This window comes from Amblyraja radiata, chromosome 4 (assembly GCF_010909765.2).
Source record: "Amblyraja radiata isolate CabotCenter1 chromosome 4, sAmbRad1.1.pri, whole genome shotgun sequence".
NCBI lineage: Eukaryota > Metazoa > Chordata > Chondrichthyes > Rajiformes > Rajidae > Amblyraja > Amblyraja radiata.
Window position 1 is genome coordinate 116,540,192 of NC_045959.1, and position 21,130 is coordinate 116,561,321.

Consider the following 21,130-nt stretch of genomic DNA (forward strand, 5'->3'; position numbering starts at 1 on the left):
TGAGTCTGTGGAATTCTTTGCCTCAGAGGGCAGTGGAGGCCGGTTCTCTGGATGCTTTCAAGAGAGAGCTAGATAGGGCTCTTAAAGATAGCGGAGTCCGGGGATATGGGGAGAAGGCAGGAACGGGGTACTGATTGGGGATGATCAGCCATGATCACATTGAATGGCGGTGCTGGCTCGAAGAGCCAAATGGCCTACTCCTGCACTTATTGTCTATTGTCTATTGTCTGATCTATCTCTCCCCCCTAACCCCATTCTCCCGCCTTCTCCCCTAACCCCTGACACCCATAACCCCTGACAACCAGTCTGAAGAAGACTCCTGATCCGAAACATCACATCTCGGCGTTCTCCAGAGGTGTACAAGAATGAACTGGAGATGAGCGGGGACCCTCTCCGTCCCGATCCACAACTATCTTAAACCTAATCGAACTGTGGTCACTGGTCCCAAAAGGCTCCTCCACACACACTTCATTAACTTGCCCGTCCCAATTTCCCAATACTAGATCCAGCGTTGCCCTCTCACATGTGGGGGCCTCCACACACTGCCTAAGAAAACTCTCCTGAACACTTTTGAGGAATTGCACCCCATCTGAACCATTCACGCTATGATTTTTCCAGTCTATATTGGGAAAGTTAAAATCCCCTACTACAACAACCTTATATGACCTGCAGCTATCTGGCACATTTGTTCTTCTAATTCCCATTGAACATTCGGGGGTCTGTAGTACACCCCCAACAAGGTGATCATCCCTTTCTTGTTCCTCAGCTCCACCTATATAGCCTCAATAGACGAACCGCCCGTAATGTCACCTCTGATCAATGCCTTGACATCCTCCTTAACCAACAATGCAATCCATCCCTCCTCTTTATCCCTCACCCCCGTCTCTCCTGAAGCTCCTGTATCCTGGAACATTGAGCTGCCAGTCCTGCCCCTCCCTTAACCAGGTTTCAGTCATGGCTACAATGTCCCAGTCGCTCATAGCTATCCACACTCTAAGCTCATCTGCCTTACCCGTGTGGCCCCTTGCATTAAAACAAATAGACAATAGACAATAGGTGCAGGAGTAGGCCATTCGGTCCTTCGAGCCAGCACCGCCATTCAATGTGATCATGGCTGATCATCCCCAATCAGTACCCCATTCCTGCCTTCTCCCCGTATCCCCTGACTCCGCTATATTTAAAGCCCCTATCTAGCTCTCTCTTGAAAGCATCCAGCGAACCTGCCTCCACCGCTCTCTGAGGCAGAGAATTCCACAGACTCACAACTCTCTGTGAGAAAAAGTGTTTCCTCGTCTCCTTTCTAAATGGCTTACTCCTTATTCTTAAACTGTGGCCCCTGGTTCTGGACTCCCCCAACATCGGGAACATGTTTCCTACCTCTAGTGTGTCCAAACCCTTAACAATCTTATATATGTCAATGAGATCCCCTCTCATTCTTCTAAACTCCAGAGTGTACAACCCCAGCTGCTCCATTCTCTCAGCACATGACAGTCCCGCCATCCCGGGAATCAACCTTGTAAAATGAATATAGAACAAATGAATGAAAGATGTGCAAAAAAGTATCTTCCTCAAAGTAGGCATACCTTGAGGAGATTTCTCAGTGGAGCAGACAAAATGTGTAGGAAGGAACTGCAGATGATGGTTAGTGTCCCTCTGAGTTACTCCAGCATTTTGTGTCTTTCTCCAGAGATGCTGCCTGACCCGCTGTTACTCCAGCACTTTGTTTTTCTCTGCACTCTTTCCAGCTTATAGACTTCTTTCATATGATGAATGAATGAATATTCAACAAAGTGTCTCATAACACATGCTATAAATAAAGTCTTACACATCCAAAAACAAAAAGCATGGCTACATTTAAATGTAAGGATTAGATCTTTGCAATCATATATATAGAAACCTACATATATTAAAAATATTTCTGCTTTACCTTTTAAGTATCTCTTCTTCTCAGGGATCATCTATTTCAAGGTCAACGTCACAGCAAGGGATTGTCTATAAATTGCTTTTGGGGGCTGAATTGGAAAAAGTAGCAAATACATAACAATCTTCCTAATTTGAGGAAGAACATTCTTGCTATTGAGGGAGTGCAGGATAGGTTCACAAGGTTAATTCCCGGGATTGCGGGACTGGCATATGAATGGAACGGCTGGGCTTGTACACTCTGGAGTTTAGAAGGATGAGAGGGTATCTCATTGAAACATATAAGATTATTAAGGGTGTTGACGAGCTAGAGGCAGGAAACATGTTCCCGATGTTGGGGGAGTCCAGAACCATAATAATAATAATAATACGTTTTATTTGTATAGCGCTTTTCAAGGACTCAAAGTGGTTTTACATGGTGAGTCAAGAACAAAAGAAAATAGAGCAGTAAGACAGAGGTGCAAAGGGGAGGGGGACCTGGGACTAAGGGTATGCAGAGGTGAAGAGATGGGTCTTGAGGCGGGACTGGAAGATGGTGAGGGACTCAGAAGTTCAGATCAATTGTGGGAGGGAGTTCCAGAGCCTGGGAGCTGCCCTGGAGAAGGCTCTGTCTCCAAAAGTGCAAAAACCATGGGCCACAGTTTAAGAATAAGGAGTAAGCCATTTAGAACGGAGACGAGGAAACACTTTTTCTTACAGAGAGTGGTGAGTCTGTGGAATTCTCTGCCTCAGAGGGCGGTGGAGGCAGGTTTTCTGGATACTTTCAAGAGGTAGCTAGATTGGGCTCTTAAAGATAGCGGAGTCAGGGGATATGGGGAGAAGGCAGGAACGGGGTACTGATTGGGGATGATAAGCCATGATCACATTGAATGGCGGTGCTGGCTTGAAGGGCCAAATGGTCTACTACTGCACCTATTGTCTATTGTCTATCTTAGAAACATAGAAAACAAAGAAAAGTAGGTGCAGGAGTCGGTCATTCGGCCCTTCGTCCTTTTGACCCACAACACCATTCAATATGATCATGGCTGATCATCCAAAATCAGTACAGAGAGTGGTGAATCTCTGGAACTCCCTGCCACAGAGGGTAGTCGAGGCCAGTTCATTGGCTATATTTAAGAGGGAGTTAGATGTGGCCCTTGTGGCTAAGGGGATCAGAGGGTATGGAGAGAAGGCAGGTACGGGATACTGAGTTGGATGATCAGCCATGATCATATTGAATGGCGGTGCAGGCTCGAAGGGCCGAATGGCCTACTCCTGCACCTAATTTCTATGTTTCTAAGTACCCCGTTCCTCCTTTTTCCCCATATCCCTTGATTCCCTTAGTCCCAAGAGCTAAATCTAACTCTCTCTTGAAAACACACTGTGAATTGGCCTCCACTGCCTTCTGTGGCAGATAATTCCACAGATTCACAACTCTCTGGGTGAAAAAGTTTTTCCTCATCTCAGTCCTAAATGGCCTACCCCTTATTTGCCCTACTCCTAAATTCCTGTCTGTGGAATTCCCTGCCTCAGAGGGCAGTGGAGGCCTGTTCTCTGGATACTTTCAAGAGAGTGCTCGATAGGACTCTTAAAGATAGCGGAGTCAGGGGATATGGGGAGAAGGCAGGAACGGGGTACTGATTGGGGATGATCAGCCATGATCACATTGAATGGCGGTGCTGGCTCGGAGGGCCGAATGGCCTACTCCTGCACCTATTGTCTATTGTCTATTATTCTTAAACTGTGACCCCTGGTTCTGGACTTCCCTTCTTCTTCTAGCGTATGGCGTGCACAGCCTAAAGTTGTAAGATAACTTGTTCTGTTCGATCTGCAGTTTGTGCTCGTCCGGTTGATTGCATTCGTCGAAACAGGGCTGACCATGTGAAGGTTGCAATCTCCCACCTCCTGGATTCCCCCAACATCGAGAACATTTTACCTGCATCTAGCCAGAATTGTATATGTTTCTATAAGAACCCCTCTCTCATCCTTTTAAATTCCATTGAATACAAGCCCAATCGATCCATTCTTTCATCCTATGTCAGTCTTTCATTCATTTGTTCTATATCTCTCTGCATCGCCGTCTATATCTCTCGTTTTCCTTTCCCCTGACTCTCAGTCTGAAGAAGGGTCTTGACCCGAAACGTCATCTATTCCTTCCCCCAGGGATGCTGCCTGTCCCTCTGTGCTTTTGTGTCTATCTTCGGTTCAAACCAGCATGTGCTGTTTGTTCCTGGGATGTCAGGACTGTCTTATGAAGAAAGACTGGATAGACTTGGTTTATACTCTCTAGAATTTAGGAGATTGAGAGGGGATCTTATAGAAACTTACAAAATTCTTAAGGGGTTGGAGATTGATTGATTGATTGATTGATTGAAAGCTGGAAAAAGGACATGAGGAAAGGATGGAGTCTGAAAAAGGGTCCTGACCTGAAATGTTACCTATCCATTTTCTCCAGAAATACTGCCTGACCCGCTGAGTTACTCATAAGTTTAGTATAGTTTAGTTCAGAGATACAGCGCGGAAACAGGCCCTTCGGCCCACCGGGTCCGCGCCGACCAGCGATCCCCCGCACACTAACACTATCCTACACCCACTAGGGACAATTTACACATACACCAAGCCAATTAACCTACAAACCTGTACGTTTCTGGAGAGTGGGAGGAAACCGAAAATCTCGGAGAAAACCCACGCAGGTCACGGGGAGAACGTACAAAATCCGTACGTACAGCACCCGTAGTCGGGATGGAACCCGGTCCCTGTTGCTATGAGGCAACAACTCTACCGCTACGCCACCGTGGCTGCCCGTAAGTGATAGATACAGAATTAGGCCATTCGGCCCATCAAGTCTACTCCGCCATTCAATCATGGCTGATCTATCTCTCCCCCCTAACCCCATTCTCCTGCCTTCTCCCCGTAACCCCTGACACCCGCACTAATCAAGAATCTATCTATCTCTGCCTTAAATATACCCACTGACTTGGCCTCTACAGCCTCCTTGACCCTGTGCCAGTGAGCCCCAGCTGGCTGCTGTCTGCGCCTTGCCCACAGTGCGGGATTTGTGGACGGTCCCTGCGCCGCCGGCGGGGGAGGGGGTGGATGGATGATCACGTGAGGAGGAGGAGATCAAACGCCGCCCGGCGCCAGCGGGGGCAGGGGGTCACGTGGCGCGTGGGTGTCACATGGTTTCCACGAGGGGGAGGGTCAGATGGGTTCCGTCACTGGGAGGGGTTTGCGTTGAGCGTCACGATGTACTGCGTCACGGGGATTGAGGTTGCGCGTTGCGTCACGACGTGTTGCGTCACGGGGATGGGATGGATGGGGTGGCGTGGTGCGTCACGGGGAGGGGTTTGCGTGGTGCGTCACGACGTGTTGCGTCACGGGGATGGGATGGATGGGGTGGCGTGGTGCGTCACGGGGGTGGGATGGGATAGGGTGGCGTGTTGCGTCACGCGGAGGGGTTTGCGCGGTGCGTCACGACGAGTGGCGTCACGGGGAATGGAGTTACGTGATGCGTCACGACGAGATGCGTCACGGGGAATGGGGTTGCGCGGTGCGTCACGACGAGTTGCGTCACGGGGAATGGGGTTGCGCGTTGCGTCACGACGTGTTACGTCACGGGGATTGAGGTCACGTGGGGGGAAGATGGCGGACGCGGACGAGGAGTTGATGCTGCTGAGTGTGGGCGACCTGCCCGTCCGCGGCTACGGCCTCATGGAGGAGATCCGCCGCCAGGGAAAGCTCTGCGACGTCACCCTCAGGGTGAGCGGGGGGAGGCACCGCCTGCTGGGGGAGAGGGCGACGGGGGGAGGGGAGGGGGAGAGGGACAGAATGGGATAAGGGGTTGAGTGGACAGACATAGACAAGTTGTTGATTAGAGCGGGTGTCAAGGGTTTGTGGGCGAATAGGCAGGACAATGGGATTAGGTGGCAGAGATCAGCCGTGATTGAATGGAGGAATATTGAACCGTTTGACCTGTTTTTACAAAATGTTAAACGGCCAGCTCGACATAGACTACAAGACCTACACCAAACCCACACCAATTAGGAGCAGACGAGGGCATTCGATCCAATTTGTGATCCCAGCTACAAAGACAGATGTGTACAGCAATTCGTTCTTCCCCCGCACAATTACAACATGGAATAATCTCCACCCAACTATAGCTACCCAACCAGATGCAAATATATTTAAAGTAGCTCTTTCTTCCCAATAACCCTTTCTGGCTTAAGCCCTCCCTTCACCACCTCCAGTTTAAATTCCAGTTGGAATATTTTGGAGGACCAAGAAACCAAGAAACAAGGAGTAGACTCGATGGGCCGAATGGCCTTATTCTACTCCTATCACTTGTGAACTTGCGGCAACTGCGGAGGCTTGTGGCCCCGACCACGGGGGGGATGGAGGAGGACTGACTGAACTTTGTGCCTTCCACTACAGTGATGAATGCTGTGGTGGATGTTTTGTGTGTTTTATTATTGTACCGCTGCTGGCAAGTTAATTTCACTGCACTTCATGGAGTGACGAATACATCTGACTATTGAGGAGGAGGGGGAGGGTGGAGTGACTGAGTAGGAGGGGAGGGTAGGTCTAGAGAGGTTGGGGGGAGGAGAGTGTGGGAGCCAGGGTGGGTTGCTGATGGAGGGAGGGAGCGGGTCCGGGAGGGAGAGAGTGGTTGAAGGAGGGAGAGGGTCGTAAAGGCAGAAGGGAGAGGGTATGAGGGTGTGATAGTGAGATGGTGGAAGGGATGTTGAGGATGGGGGAGGGAAGGAGAGGATGTGTGAGTGACAGGAAGTGAGTGAAGAGTTTGGGTAAGAGGTGGGATTTGGGGGGGGGGGTGAATGATGGTGTCAGCCTATATCACAGTTAATTCAAACACAGACAGATACGACAGTGGCATTTAAGAGGCTTTTGTGTTGGCACAAAAGGAATGGCGGGCCTGTGCTGTAGTGTTCTCTATAAACGGTGTTGCCTTGCAGGTTGGTGATCACAAATACAGTGCGCACCGCATCGTGCTGGCAGCATCCATTCCCTACTTCCATGCCATGTTCACAAACGACATGATTGAATGTAAGCAGGACGAGATCGTCATGCAGGGGATGGACCCGAGGTTAGTCGCCCGGCTCCTGTTCCTTTCGTAGATCTCCCAACCAATTATTTTATCTTTTGATAATTTCTATCCTTAGTTTATCTCGCTGTAACACATAACGCCAAGTGTCAAGAGTTTAATTGGGAACGGTATAGTGGTAGAGTTGCTGCCTCTCAGCAAAATGCAGCTCCAGAGGCCCGGGTTCGATCCCAACCACGGGGTGATGTCTGTATGGAGTTTGTACATTCCCCCCTGTGATATGCGTGGGTTTTCTCCGAGGTCTACGGTTTCATCCCACACTCCAAAGACGTACAGGTTTGTAGGTTAATTGGCTTGATAAAATGTAAAAATTGTCCAGTATAAAATTGTCCAGTGCTGAGTGATGCTCTACCTAGAGCTTTTCAGCAGTACTACATCCAGATCCAGATCCAGAAATGCTTACAATAGACAATAGGTGCAGGAGTAGGCCATTCGGCCCTTCGAGCCAGCAGCGCCATTCAATGTGATCATGGCTGATCATCCCAAATCAGTACCCCATTCCTGCCTTCTCCCCATATCCCCTGACTCCGCTATCCTTAAGAGCCCTATCTAGCTCTATCTTGAAAGTATCCAGAGAACCGGCCTCTGAGGCAGAGAGTTCCACAGACTCATAACTCTCTGTGAGAAAAAGTGTTTCCTCGTCTCCGTTTTAAATGGCTTACCCCTTATTCTTAAACTGTGGCCCTGGTTCTGGACTCCCCCAACATCGGGAACATGTTTCCTGCCTCTAGCGTGTCCAAACCCTTAACAATCTTATATGTTTCAATAAGATATCCTCTCATCTTTCTAAACTCCAGAGTGTACAAGCCCAGCCGCTCCATTCTCTCGGCATATGACAGTCTCGCCATCCCGGGAATTAACCTTGTAAACTTATGCACTCCGTCAATAGCAAGAATGTCCTTCCTCAAATTTCCTGCCGCAGCTATTACTTCAAATTAAGCCAAATAAATTGTAATCAGGCCATAATTGTACGCACAAGTCTAAAGTACAACCAAAACAAAGGCCAGTATTAGTCAGGATATTGCTACTGTTGTCAGTTGTTTGCGGGCAAAGTAATGTCTAGAAAGTGGGGTGCGCTGAAAAGTGTGTTCAGTTTAGTTTATTGTCACATGTACTCGAGGTACAGTGGAAAGCTTTTGTTGCATAAGGTGTAAATGGAGTAAATGGAAAGGAAGTTGGTTTGTGTGATAGTCTGGGCTGAGTCCACAATGGATGGAGCTGTTCCCAAACCAAGCTGCGATGCATTCTGATAAAATGCTTTCTACGGCGCATCTGTGGAAGTTGGTGAGAGTTGTCGGGGGGGTGCATGCTGAACTTCCTAGGCGTCCTAAAGAGGAAGAGGCATTGGTGTGCTTTCTTGGCCGTTACTTCAATATGGGTGGTGCAGGAGAAGTTGTTGGTGATATTGACTCCTAGGAATTTGACGTTTGCAACCATCTCTACTTTGGCGCCATCAATGCAAACTGGGGTATGTGTAACACTTTGCTTACTAAAGTCAGATCACTATCTCCTTTGTCTGCTGACATTGACACAAGGTTCTCGATCTCCTTCCTGTATTCCAACATTATTTGATATCTGGCCCACAAAGGTGGTGCCGTCTGCGAATTTGTAAATTTAATTAGATTTGTACAAGGCTGCATAGTCGTGGGATTACAAGGAGTAAAGAAGGGGGTTGAGAACACATCCTTGTGGAGCACCAGTGTTGAGGATTGTCGTAGAGGATGATTTCAAAGGTTTCAAAGGTCTTTTATTGTCACGTACCAATTAAGGTACAGTGATATGTGAATTACCATACAATCATACGGAAAAAAAAGCAACAAGGCACACAACTACATAAAAGTTAACATAAACATCCACCACGTCCCTCACTATGATGGAAGGTAAAAAAAGTCCAATCTATATTCTTCCGCAGTTAGGGTAGTAGAACCATCCGTCGGGGTGATCGAAGCTCCCGCGTCCGGGCGGTCGAAGCTCATGCGGCGTGGAGTTCCCAAAGTCGGTCTTCGCGATGTTAAAGTCCGCAAGCACCCACGGTTGGAGCTCCGAGGTCGATCCTTAGCAAAGGGATCGCGAGCTCCGCAATGGTAGGTCCGCTGGCACCCGCGGTGGAACTCTCAATAGACAATAGGTGCAGCAGTAGGCCATTCGGCCCTTCCAGCCAGCACCGCTAATCAATGTGATCATGGCTGATCATCCCCAATCAATACCCCCGTTCCTGCCTTCTCCCCATGTTAAACTGAGTTCTTTTGTCAGTCCAATTCAAGAAAAATTGATTCAAACTCTTGTTGTTGAAATCGATTCTTTATTCTGACAGCGCTAGATAATTCTTTAAACCTTCCAACACAGAGCTAAAACTCTGGGGCAGGTCGAAAGAACTACTGACTTTGGTTTAACACGTTATATAGGAATTAGACAATTATAATACAAAAGGAGTGGCAAACTATTAACCAATCATTATGGTTTACCATACATTTAACTTATTTGCATTAACCAATCAACTAAATCCTTTCCAGTGATAGACAACACGTGTAGTCACATGATTTTCCCTTTTCCAGCCCCTTTACAACCTTTTTCCCCCTCTGTGGTTTTCTTCAACCTTTGCTCAAAATCATTTTATTTCAATGAAGTAAAAAACCAGAGATATAAAACTAATTCTCAGAGAACACCTCTCATGCTTATGTGGCTTATGTATTTTGAAAACCTCCGCTCCCAGTCCTTCTCTTGTAACTTAACACAAGTTCCTCACACAGAAATTATAATTTGAACAATTTTATTATATAATATTTCCTCACCCATATCCTCTGACTCCGCTATCTTTAAGAGCCCTATCTAACTCTCTCTTGAAAGTATCCAGAGAACCGGCCTCCATTGCCCTCTGAGGCAGAGAATTCCACAGACTCACAACTCTCTGTGAGAAAAAGTGTTTCCTCATCTCTGTTCTAAATGGCTTACCTCTTATTCCTAAACTGTGGCCCTTGGTTCTGGACTCCCCCAACATTGGGAACATGTTTCCTGCCTCTAGCGTGTCCAAACCCTTAACAACCTTATATGTTTCAATAAGATGCCCTCTCATCCTTCTTAATTCCAGAGGATAGATAGAATAGAATGAATGGAAGAAGATGACCTCGAATGATACAAGCCCTGTCGCTCCATTCTCTCAGCATATGACAGTCCAGCCATCCTGGGAATTAACCTGGTGAACCTATGCTGCACTCCCTCAATAGCAAGAATGTCCTTCCTCAAATTAGGGGACCAAAACTGCGCACAATACTCCAGGTGTGGTCTCACTAGGGCCCTATACAACTGCAGAAGGACCTCTTTGCTCCTATACTCAACTCCTCTTGTTATGAAGTCCAACATTCATAACGCTTTCTTCACTGCCTGCTGTACCTGCATGCTTACTTTCATTGACTGATGAACAAGGATCCCCAGATCCCGTTGTACTTCCCCTTTTCCCAACTTGACGCCATTTAGATAGTAATCTGCCTTCCTGTTTTTGCTACCAAAGTGGATAACCTCACATTTATCCACATTAAACTGCATCTGCCATGCATCTGCCCACTCACCCAACCTTGTCCAAGTCACCCTGCATTCTCATAGCATCCTCCTCACAGTAATTCGGTCTTGAAATCGGTCTCCAGCAAAGGCCGCCAACTCCTCAGTGTTAGGCCGCAGTGCAGACGGAGATACGATATGGAAAAAAATTGCATCTCTGTCGAGGTAAGGGATTTTTTTTTTAAGTTTCCCCAAACCCACCCCCACATAAAACCAGCTAAAGAACACTAAAAACATATATTTAACACATACAAAACAGACACAAAGAAGGAAGGGACAGATGGACTGTTGGCGAGGCAGTCATTGCTGGTTTATCCCCCTATCCTCACTGATTGGGGTCTGTTGGTCGAGGATCCAAAGGTTCAAAGGTTCATTTATTGTCACATACACCAATTGGTGTAGTGAAATTTAAGTTGCCATTGCAGCACACTAATAAGAATACAACACAACATTAAAGAAGAATTTAACAGTAAACATAAAAACATCCCCCCACAATGGTTCCCACAGTGAGGAAAGTCCAGTCCCCATCCCCATGTCCATCAATAGTCGGGCCTATTGAGGTCTCCGCAGGCGCCACTACGGGGCCCGATGTTCCAGGCCCTTCTCGCCGGGTGATGGTGCTCCGGCATCGGGAGAACCCTCTCAGCGGCTTGTGATACCTGGAACGGCCGCCTCCTTACCGGAGACCGCGGCTTCCGAAGCCCACAGGCCGCGCTGGACGGAGCTCCACCACTGGCGATCTCGGCGAGAGATCCCAGGCTCCTGATGTTAAAGTCAGCGCCGCCGCCCGCGGATGGCCGCTCCACAGACCCGCAGCTCCGCGATGTTCAATCGGCGGACTCAGCATTCCGGAGCTTCAGCGCGGCGACCCGGGCAAGGCATCGCCCGCTCCGCGATAGCGCTCCAGTGTGGTTCTGGCCGGTCCCATCAGGAAACGCCGCTCCAGACCCCGATGGTAGGCTGCGAGGACGGGTCGAGATGCTGCTCGGAGGAAAGCTGCCTCTCCGACCAGTTAGGGACTGAGATATACAGTTCCCCCCAACCCCCAACACATAAAAAAACTAGACCTCCAAACAACACTTTTTAATGTTCTAAAAATAACAAAAATAAGTGAAAGGATGGACAGCTGCAGGCAGGGCAGCCATATCCAACTGGACGGCACCCCCTTCCAGTTACAGGGATGAGCGCTGACCTCAAGTCCTGTGAGTTTGCTGATAAGCTTGGCTGGGATAATGGTGTTAAAGGCAGAGCTGAAGTCTATGAATAGGAGTCTGACGTGGGTGTCTCTCTTAGCTCTGCTAGATAATATTATGGGAAATCCTGAGACTTCATGAATACATTAAGGGAAATAGGATGACTGGAGAGAGAATAGAGCCCTTCAGAATCCAAAGTGGTCAACACTGCGTGGAGACGCAGGAGATGTACAAAGTTCACCAAGAATTGTGGAGCAGGATTGGAAGACTGGGGTACTTGGGGCGGTTAATGGACACGTCTTGAGGCCAGTCTTTCTTACGGTTGAGGACGTGCTGGATGTCCTTAGGTGTATGAAGGTAGAGAATGTTCCAGGGCTGATCACATATATTCGAGGATACTGTGGGAGGTGGTATTTGTAACGTGGAGGTAGATAGATTCTTAATTATAGACAATAGGTGCAGGAGGAGGCCATTCGGCCCTTCAAGCCAGCACTGCCATTCATTGTGATCTTTGCTGATAGTCCCCAATCAATAACCCGTGCCTGCCTTCTCCCCATATCCCTTGACTCCACCAGCCCCTAGAGCTCTATCTAACTCTCTTAAATCCATCCAGTGACTTGGCCTCCACTGCCCTCTGTGGCAGGGAATTCCATAAATTCACAACTCTCTGGGTGAAAATGCTTTTTCTCACCTCAGTCTTAAATGACCTCCCCTTTATTCTAAGACTATGGCCCCAGATTCTGGACTCGCCCAACATTGAGACCATTTTTCCTGCATCTAGCTTGCCCAGTCCTTTTATAATTTTATATGTTTCTATAAGTTCCCCCTCATCCTTCTAAACTCCAGTGAATTAGTAAGGGTGTCAAAGGTTATGGAGCAAAAACGGGGTTGAGAGGGAAATATATAGATCAGCCGTGATTGAATGGCAGAGTAGTTTCGATGGGCCGAATGGTCCAATTCTGTCCCTGTAACGCAGGAAGAAATTACAGCATCCATGGCTGAGATAAATGAATCGTTATAGTACTGCCCAGGTGAGGTCTGCTATGTGACTACCGGATTGCATGCAAAATAAAGAACTTCTAGGTACATGTGACAATAATCTGTGCATTGATTTGAATCATCATCATTAGGCCCAAGTGAGGTGCTGGAAGACTAGAGGGCGGCTAACATTGTGCTTCTATTTAAGAAGGGCTGCAAGGAAAAGCCTGGGAACTATAGGCCAGTGAGCCTGACATCTGTGGTAGGCAAGTTACTGGAGAGTTTTCTGAGGGATAAGATAGATATGCATATGGATAGGTAGACAAAAATGCTGGAGAAACTCAGCGGGTGAGGCAGCATCTATGGAGCGAAGGAAATAGGCAACGTTTCGGGCCGAAACCCTTCTTCAGACATTTTTGTCTACCTATATGCATATGGATAGATAGGATGATTAAGTTCAAGTTCAAGTGAGTTTATTGTCATGTGTCCCTGTATAGGACAATGAAATTCTTGCTTTGCTTCAGCACACAGAACATAGTAGGCATTTACTACAAAACAGATAAGTGTGTCCATATACAGTGGCTTGCAAAAGTATTCATACCCCTTGAACTTTTCCACATTTTGTCACATTACAACCACAAACGTAAATGTATTTTATTGGGATTTTATGTGATAGACCAACACAAAGTGGCGCATAATTGTGAAGTGGAAGGGAAATGATACATGGTTTTCAAATTTTTTTACAAATAAAAAACTGAAAAGTGTGGCGTGCAAAAGTATTCAGCCCCCTTTACTCTGATACCCCTAAATAAAATTCAGTGCAACCAATTGCCTTCAGAAGTCACCTAATTAGTAAATAGAGTCCACTTGTGTGTAATCTAATCTCAGTATAAATACAGCTGTTCTGTGAAGGCCTCAGAGGTTTGTTAGAGAACGTTAGTGAACAAACAGCATCATGAAGCCCAAGGAACACACCAGACAGGTCAGGGATAAAGTTGTGGAGAAGTTTAAAGCAGGGTTAGGTTATAAAAAAATATCCCAAGCTTTGAACATCTCACGGAGCACTGTTCAATCCATCATCCGAAAATGGAAAGAGTATGGCACAACTGCAAACCTACCAAGACATGGCCGTCCACCTAAACTGACAGGCCGGGCAAGGAGAGCATTGATCAGAGAAGCAGCCAAGAGACCCATGGTAACTCTGGAGGAGCTGCAGAGATCCACAGCTCAGGTTGGAGAATCTGTCCACAGGACAACTATTAGTCGTGCACTCCACAAATCGGGCCTTTATGGAAGAGTGGCAAGAAGAAAGCCATTGTTGAAAAAAAGCCATAAGAAGTCCCGTTTGCAGTTTGCCACAAGCCATGTGAGGGACACAGCAAACATGTGGAGGAAGGTGCTCTGGTCAGATGAGACCAAAATTGAAGTTTTTGGCCTAAATGCAAAACGCTATGTGTGGCGGAAAACTAACACTGCACATCACCCTGAACACACCATCCCCACTGTGAAACATGGTGGTGGCAGCTTCATGCTGTGGGGATACTTTTCTTCAGCAGGGACAGGGAAGCTGGTCAGAGTTGATGGGAAGATGGATGGAGCCAAATACAGGGCAATCTTGGAAGAAAACCTGTTAGAGTCTGCAAAAGACTTGAGACTGGGGCGGAGGTTCACCTTCCAGCAGGACAACGACCCTGAACATGCAGCCAGAGCTACAATGGAATGGTTTAGATCAAAGCATATTCATGTGTTAGAATGGCCCAGTCAAAGTCCAGACCTAAATCCAATTGAGAATCTCTGGCAAGACTTGAAAATTGCTGTTCACAGACGCTCTCCATCCAATCTGACTGAGCTTGAGCTATTTTGCAAAGAAGAATGGGCAAAAATTTCAGTCTCTAGATGTGCAAAGCTGGTAGAGACATACCCCAAATGACTTGCAGCTGTAATTGCAGCGAAAGGTGGTTCTACAAAGTATTGACTCGGGGGCTGAATACTTTTGCACGCCACACTTTTCAGTTTTTTATTTGTAAAAAAATGTGAAGACCATGTATCATTTTCCTTCCACTTCACAATTATGCACCACTTTGTGTTGGTCTATCACATAAAATCCCAATAAAATACATTTACGTTTGTGGTTGTAACGTGACAAAATGTGGAAAAGTTCAAGGGGTAAGAAAACTTTTGCAAGCCACTGTACCATAATATAAATTGTATTGTATTGTATTGTATTCAAATTTATTGTCATTGTCTCAGTTAGAGACAACGAAATGAATTTCCCTTACAGGCAGTATCATAAAAATAATAAATAATAATAAATAATAAAACATATTAAAAATAAAATAGAATTTAAAAAAAAGCACAAACACTGAAAGTCCACGACACAACATAACACAGTGGCACCAAGGTGAGGAAGGCACCATAGTCCAGCCAGCCTCCCCTCCGTTCTTCCCAGATGTTCACTCGTGGTCGAGGCCTTCCTAGCACCCGCAGTCGCCGCCCCGGGTGACCCGATGTTCAGGCCCTCACGCCGGGCTGGTGGAACGCCGACGCCGAACCCCGACGGTGAACATCCTCCTCCTCAGCGGCCCGGACCTCCCGACCAGCCGCCTCCCGCAGCTCCCGAGTCCACAGCTCCCGAGTCCGCAGCTCCTGAGCCGGGCAGAGTCGCAGGACTCCGCGCTGTCCATCAGCGCCGCCCGCGTTGGGAGCTCCGCAAACCGCAGCTCCATGATGTCGGTGCAGCAGGTCCAGCACTCCGGGCTCCAGACGGCGACCCCCGGTAAGGCATCGCCAGCCCCGCGATGTTTCAGCGCTGTCCCGCCGCTGCTGGAGCTCTGGTCGATCCCGGCAGGAAAGGCCGCGCCAATCCAGTAGGTAGGCCACTGGGGGGGGGGGGGGGGGGGGGCGCGATTCGAATAATAGTCGCGTCCTCACCAGGAAGCGGCTGAAGGACGGTATCCCCCGCACCGTACCCTCTTCCCCCACATAAAAACACAAAAAAAACACACTTTAACATAACTAAATAAACAAAAAAACAAAAAGACTGTAGGTGGAGGCTAACTGATAAAGTGCAGATAACAGAAAATGGGTTATTAATAATCAGAGTTTTGTCCAAGCCAGGTTTAATAGCCTGATGGCTGTGGGGAAGTAACTATTCCTGAACCTGGTTGTTGCAGTCTTGCAGTCTTCAGTCTTCAGGAGATGAGTGTGTGGCCAGGATGGTGTGGGTCTTTGATGATACTGCCAGCCTTTTTGAGGCAGCGACTGCGATAAATCCCCTCGATGGAAGGAAGGTCAGAGCCGATGATGGACTGGGCAGTGTTTACTACTTTTTGTAGTCTATTCCTCTCCAGGGTGCTCAAGTTGCCGAACCAAGCCACGATGCAACCGGTCAGCATCTCTCTACTGTGCACCTGTAGAAGTTAGAGAGAGTCTTCCTTGACAAACGGACTCTCCGTAATCTTCCCAGGAAGTAGAGGCGCTGATGAGCTTTCTTGATAATTGCATTAGTGTTCTCGGACCAGGAAACATCTTCAGAGATGTGCACGCCCAGGAATTTGAAGCTCTTGACCCTTTCAACCATCAATTGATATAAATGGGGCTGTGGGTCCCCCTCCTACTCCTTCCAAAGTCCACAATCAGTTCCTTGGTTTTGCTGGTGTTCAGGGCCAGGTTATTGCGCTGGCATCATATGGACAGTTGCTCGATCTCTCTTCTATATTCTGACTCATCCCCATCAGTGATACGCCCCACAACAGTGGTGTCGTCAGCGAACTTGATGATGGAGTTTGCACTGTGACTGGCTACGCAGTCATGACTATAGAGTGAGTACAGCAGGGGGCTGAGCACGCAGCCTTGAGGTGCTCCCGTGCTGATTGTTATTGAGGCTGACACATTTCCACCAATGCGAACAGTCTGTGGTCTGTGAATGAGGAAGTCGAGGATCCAATTTCAGAGGGATGCGCAGAGACCCAGTTCTGCGAGTTTGGTAACCAGCTTGGAGGGGATGATTGTGTTAAATGCCGAGCTGTAATCGATGAATAACAGCCTGACATATGAGTTTTTGTTGTCCAAGTGGTCCAGAGTGGAGGGCCAGCGAGATCGCATCCACCGTTGATCTGTGATTAAGGATAGTCAGCGTGGTTTTGTATGTAGGAGACTGTGTCTTACGAATCCAGAGTATTTTGAGGATGTAACCAAAAAGGTCAATGAGGGCAAAGCCATAGTTGTTGTCTACATGGACTCCAACAAGGCTTTTGGTAAGTGAAGGAAGGAACTGCAGATGCTGGTTTAAACCGAAGATAGACACAAAAAGCTGGAGTAACTCAGCAGGTCAGACACCTTCTCTGGAGAAAAGGAGACCTATTCCTTTTCTCGAGAGATGTTGCCTGAGCCGCTGAGTTACTCCAGCTTTTTATGTCTATTCTAGGCTTTTGGTAAGATTCCGTATGTAGGCTGCTGTGGAAGGTCTGCTAGCCGACTGGGTAGAGAATTGCTTGCTTACTTTCATTGACTGTTCATCAGTCAATGAAAGTAAGCATGCAGGTACAGCAGGCAGTGAAGAAAGCGAATGGCATGTTGGCCTTCAGAACAAGAGTTGAGTATAGGAGCAAAGAGGTCCTTCTGCAGTTGTACAGGCCCCTAGTGAGACCACACCTGGAATATTATAGGATGGCGGGACTGTCATATGCTGAAAGAATGGAGCACCTGGGCTTGTGTACTGTGGAATTTAGAAGGATGAGAGGGTGTCTTATCAAAACATAAAAGATTATAAATGGTTTGGACATGCTGGAGGCAGGAAACATGTTCCCGATGTTGGGGGAGTCCAGAACCAGGGGCCACAGTTTAAGAATAAGGGGTAAGCCATTTAGAATGAAGATGAGGAAACACTTTTTCACACAGAGAGTTGTGAGTCTGTGGAATTCTCTGCCAGAGGGCGGTGGAGGCCGGTTCTCTAGATACTTTCAAGAGAGAGCTAGATAGGGCTCTTAAGGATAGCAGTCAGGGGATATGGGAGAAGGCGGGAACGGGTACTGATTGGGGATGATCAGCCATGATCACATTGAATGGCGGTGCTGGCTCGAAGGGCCGAATGGCCTACTCCTGCACCTATTGTCTATTGCCTTCATGGAATGAAGCAGAGAGTGATGGTGGAAGGTTGTATTTCGGACTAACCAATCTGTAATTAGTCCAGTGTGAACAAGCATCTTATGGGGAGAAGGGATGGAAAGGAATTTCTGGAGAAATGCCCCGGATTAAATACGAGGAATAATAGGCATGGGCTGATTGTTTTAATATTGTTGTGTCCTTGGGCAAGACACTTCACCTACCTTTGCCTGGGACTAGAGACGGAAATTAGCTACTGATTGGCTACAATCTCGCATATTTACATGCAAATGTTCATTAATATGCACTGTCCCTATAAACAAATTATTATTATTATTATTATTATATGTACAAGTGTTATTGATTCTTCTTGAAGGTAGACAAAAATGCTGGAGAAACTCAGTGGGTGAGGCAGCATCTACGGAGTGAAGGAATAGGTGACGTTTCGGGTCGAGGGTCTCGACCTGAAACGTCACCTATTCCTTCGCTCCATAGATGCTGCCTCACCCACTGAGTTTCTCCAGCATTTTTGTCTACCTTTGATTTTTTCCCAGCATCTGCAGTTCCTTCTTAAACATTGATTCTTCTTGGTGCTTTTATAACAACTTTTAAAGGGATTAGTCCGAGTCTAAATTCTGACCGATCTCTTGCAGTGCCCTGGAAGCGCTTATTAACTTTGCCTACAACGGCCGACTGGCCATCGACCAACAGAATGTGCAGTCGTTGCTGATCGGTGCCAGTTTCCTGCAACTACAGAATGTAAAGGATGCGTGCTGTACCTTCCTGAGAGAGAGGTGAGTGTTGGAGTCAAGTCAAGAGGGTTTATTTGCATGTGTCCCAGATAGAACAATGAAATTCTTGCTTGCTGCAGCACAACAGAATATTGTAAGCATAAATACAGAACCGCTCACTGTGTCTATATTGCATTGACCATACATATACACATAAATAAACAGATAAAGGGCTGTCATAGTTCAGAGTTTGTTTGATGGCAAGTTTAATAGTCTGATGGCTGTGGGGAAGTAGCTGTCCTGAACCTGGATTACCAGATTTCAGGCTCCTGTACCTTCTACCTGATGGCAGCGGAGAGATGAGTGTGTGGCCAGGATGGTGTGGGTCCTTGATGATGTTGGCAGTCTTTTTGAGGCAGCGACTGCGATAGATCCCTTTGATGCTGGGGAGGTCAGAGCCGATGATGGACTGGACAGTGGTCACAACTTTTTGTAGTCTCCGCTCCTGGACGCTCAAGTTGCAGAACCAAGCCACGATGCAACCGGTCAGCATGCTCTCTACTGTGCACCTGTAGAAGTTCGAGAGAGTCCTCTTTAAAATACCGACTCTCTGTAATCTTCTCAGGAAGTAGAGGCGCTGATGTGCTTTCTTTATAATTGCATCAGTGTGCAGGGACCAGGAAAGATCTTCGGAAATATGCACACCCAGAAATTTGAAGTTCTTGACCCTTTCCACCATCGTCCCGTTGATATAAACAGGACTGTGGGTCCCTATCCTTTCCCTTCCAAAGTCCACAATCAGTTCCTTGGTTTTGCTGGTGTTGAGAGCCAGGTTATTGTGCTGGCACCATTTGGTCAATCGGTCGATCTCACTTCTATACTCTGACTCGTCACCATCAGTGATACACCCCACAACAGTGGTGTCGTCGGCGAACATGATGATGCAGTTCGCACTATGACCGACTACGCAGTCATGAGTATAGAGTGAGTACAGCAGGGGGCTGAGCACGCAGCCTTGAGGTGCTCCCGTGCTGATTGTTATCGGGGCTGACACATTTCCTCCAATATGGACAGACTGTGGTCTGTGAATGAGGAAGTCGAGGATCCAATTGCAGAGGGATGCGCAGTTCCCAGATCTGAGAGCTTAGTAACCAGCTTGGAGGGGATGATGGTATTAAATGCCAAGCTGTAGTCAATGAATAACAGCCAGACATATGAGTTTTTGTTGTCCGAGTGTGGGAGTGGGAATTAAAACAGCATGCAGCATTAAAATAAGCTCTACCGCCTGATAATAGGCACCAAATGCTGGAGTAACTCAGCGGGACAAGCAGCATCTCTGGAGAGTTTTGGGTAGAGACCAAAAACCCCTGACACCCGTACAGATCAAGAATCTGTCAATCTCCACCTTAAAAATATCCACTTAATTGGCCTCCACTGTCTTCTGTGGCAATGAGTTCCACAGATTCACCAGCCTGTGTTCAGACTGAAGAAGGGTCTCGGCCCGAAACGTCATCCATACTTCTCACCAGCGGTGCTGCCTGTCCCAATGACTTACTCCAGCACTTTGTGTCTTTCATCGGTGTTAACCAGCATCTGCAGTTCCTTTGGGGAGGGGGGGGGGGTCCCCCAGTCTACCCCACTTAGGGTTTGATAGCCTTGGGAAGAAGGACTTTGTAGAGCTGGACTTGTTGAGCTGCGTGCAAAAAACGTATTTCACTGTACTATGGTACACATGATCACAATAAAGAAACCATTGAAAACACAATGATACAAAATTTATTCGCCCCCCCCTCCCCAAATCTTTACACATCCCCAATCCTTTCCACTCATCATTTTAATTTCATTGTTTCACATATTTGGTGTTTTTATGACTGGCAGATCAATTTCCCTCCTGGGATTAATAAAATCCCATCGTATCGTAATCCCCCGGTTGGCACAGAATGTACAGAACAGCAGACTGAGACTGTGTGCAAGAGGTGGCATTTTGGTGGCATTCACTCCGGGGCTGAAGGGCGATGCTTGTTCCTCTACTGTAGGCTTGGTGCTGGTTACCCGTTCCCCAATCACCAAGTGACCAGCAATGAATGTTGCCTTCCTCTTCCAGGCTGCACCCGAAGAACTGCCTGGGTGTGCGTCAGTTTGCGGAGACGATGATGTGCACCGTCCTGTACGACTCGGCCAACAGTTTCATCCACCAGCACTTTGTGGAGGTGTCCATGTCCGAGGAGTTCCTGGCCTTGTCCTTCGAGGAAACGTTGGAACTGGTCGCCCGAGACGAGCTCAATGTGAAGTCTGAAGAGCAGGTACGAGGTCTCACAGCGTTCAGGTTTGGTTTAACATAGACAATAGGTGCAGGAGGAGGCCATTCGGCCCCGAGCCAGCACTGCCATTCTTTGTGATTATGGCTGATCGTCCCCTATCAATAACCCGTGCCTGCCTTCTCCCCATATCCCTCGATTCCCCTGGAGCTCTATCTAACTCTCTTAAATCCATCCAGTGACTTGGCCTCCACTGCCCTCTGTGGCAGGGAATTCCATAAATTCACAACTCTC

At 47.6% G+C, this 21,130-nt stretch overlaps 2 protein-coding genes across 3 annotated transcripts in view; one reads left to right on the forward strand and one right to left on the reverse strand.

Annotated features, from left to right (window-relative positions):
* The window catches only part of LOC116972519 (D-threo-3-hydroxyaspartate dehydratase-like), a 37,465-nt gene extending 35,453 nt beyond the window's left edge, over positions 1-2,012 (reverse strand). Inside the window, exon 1 of the mRNA XM_033020300.1 lies at positions 1,928-2,012. The gene's annotated coding sequence lies outside the window, so the exon portion shown is untranslated. The remainder of the gene's footprint in view (positions 1-1,927) is intronic.
* A 3,519-nt stretch (positions 2,013-5,531) lies between these two features.
* The window catches only part of klhl18 (kelch like family member 18), a 42,782-nt gene continuing 27,183 nt past the window's right edge, over positions 5,532-21,130 (forward strand). For both annotated transcript variants that reach the window (XR_004411822.1, XM_033020301.1), the window contains exons 1-4: positions 5,532-5,658; positions 6,870-7,000; positions 18,501-18,641; positions 20,683-20,881. Coding sequence is in view for 1 of the 2 variants with exons in the window: in XM_033020301.1 (XP_032876192.1) it covers positions 5,542-5,658; positions 6,870-7,000; positions 18,501-18,641; positions 20,683-20,881 (588 nt within the window). In the remaining variant the exon portion in view is untranslated. The remainder of the gene's footprint in view (positions 5,659-6,869; positions 7,001-18,500; positions 18,642-20,682; positions 20,882-21,130) is intronic.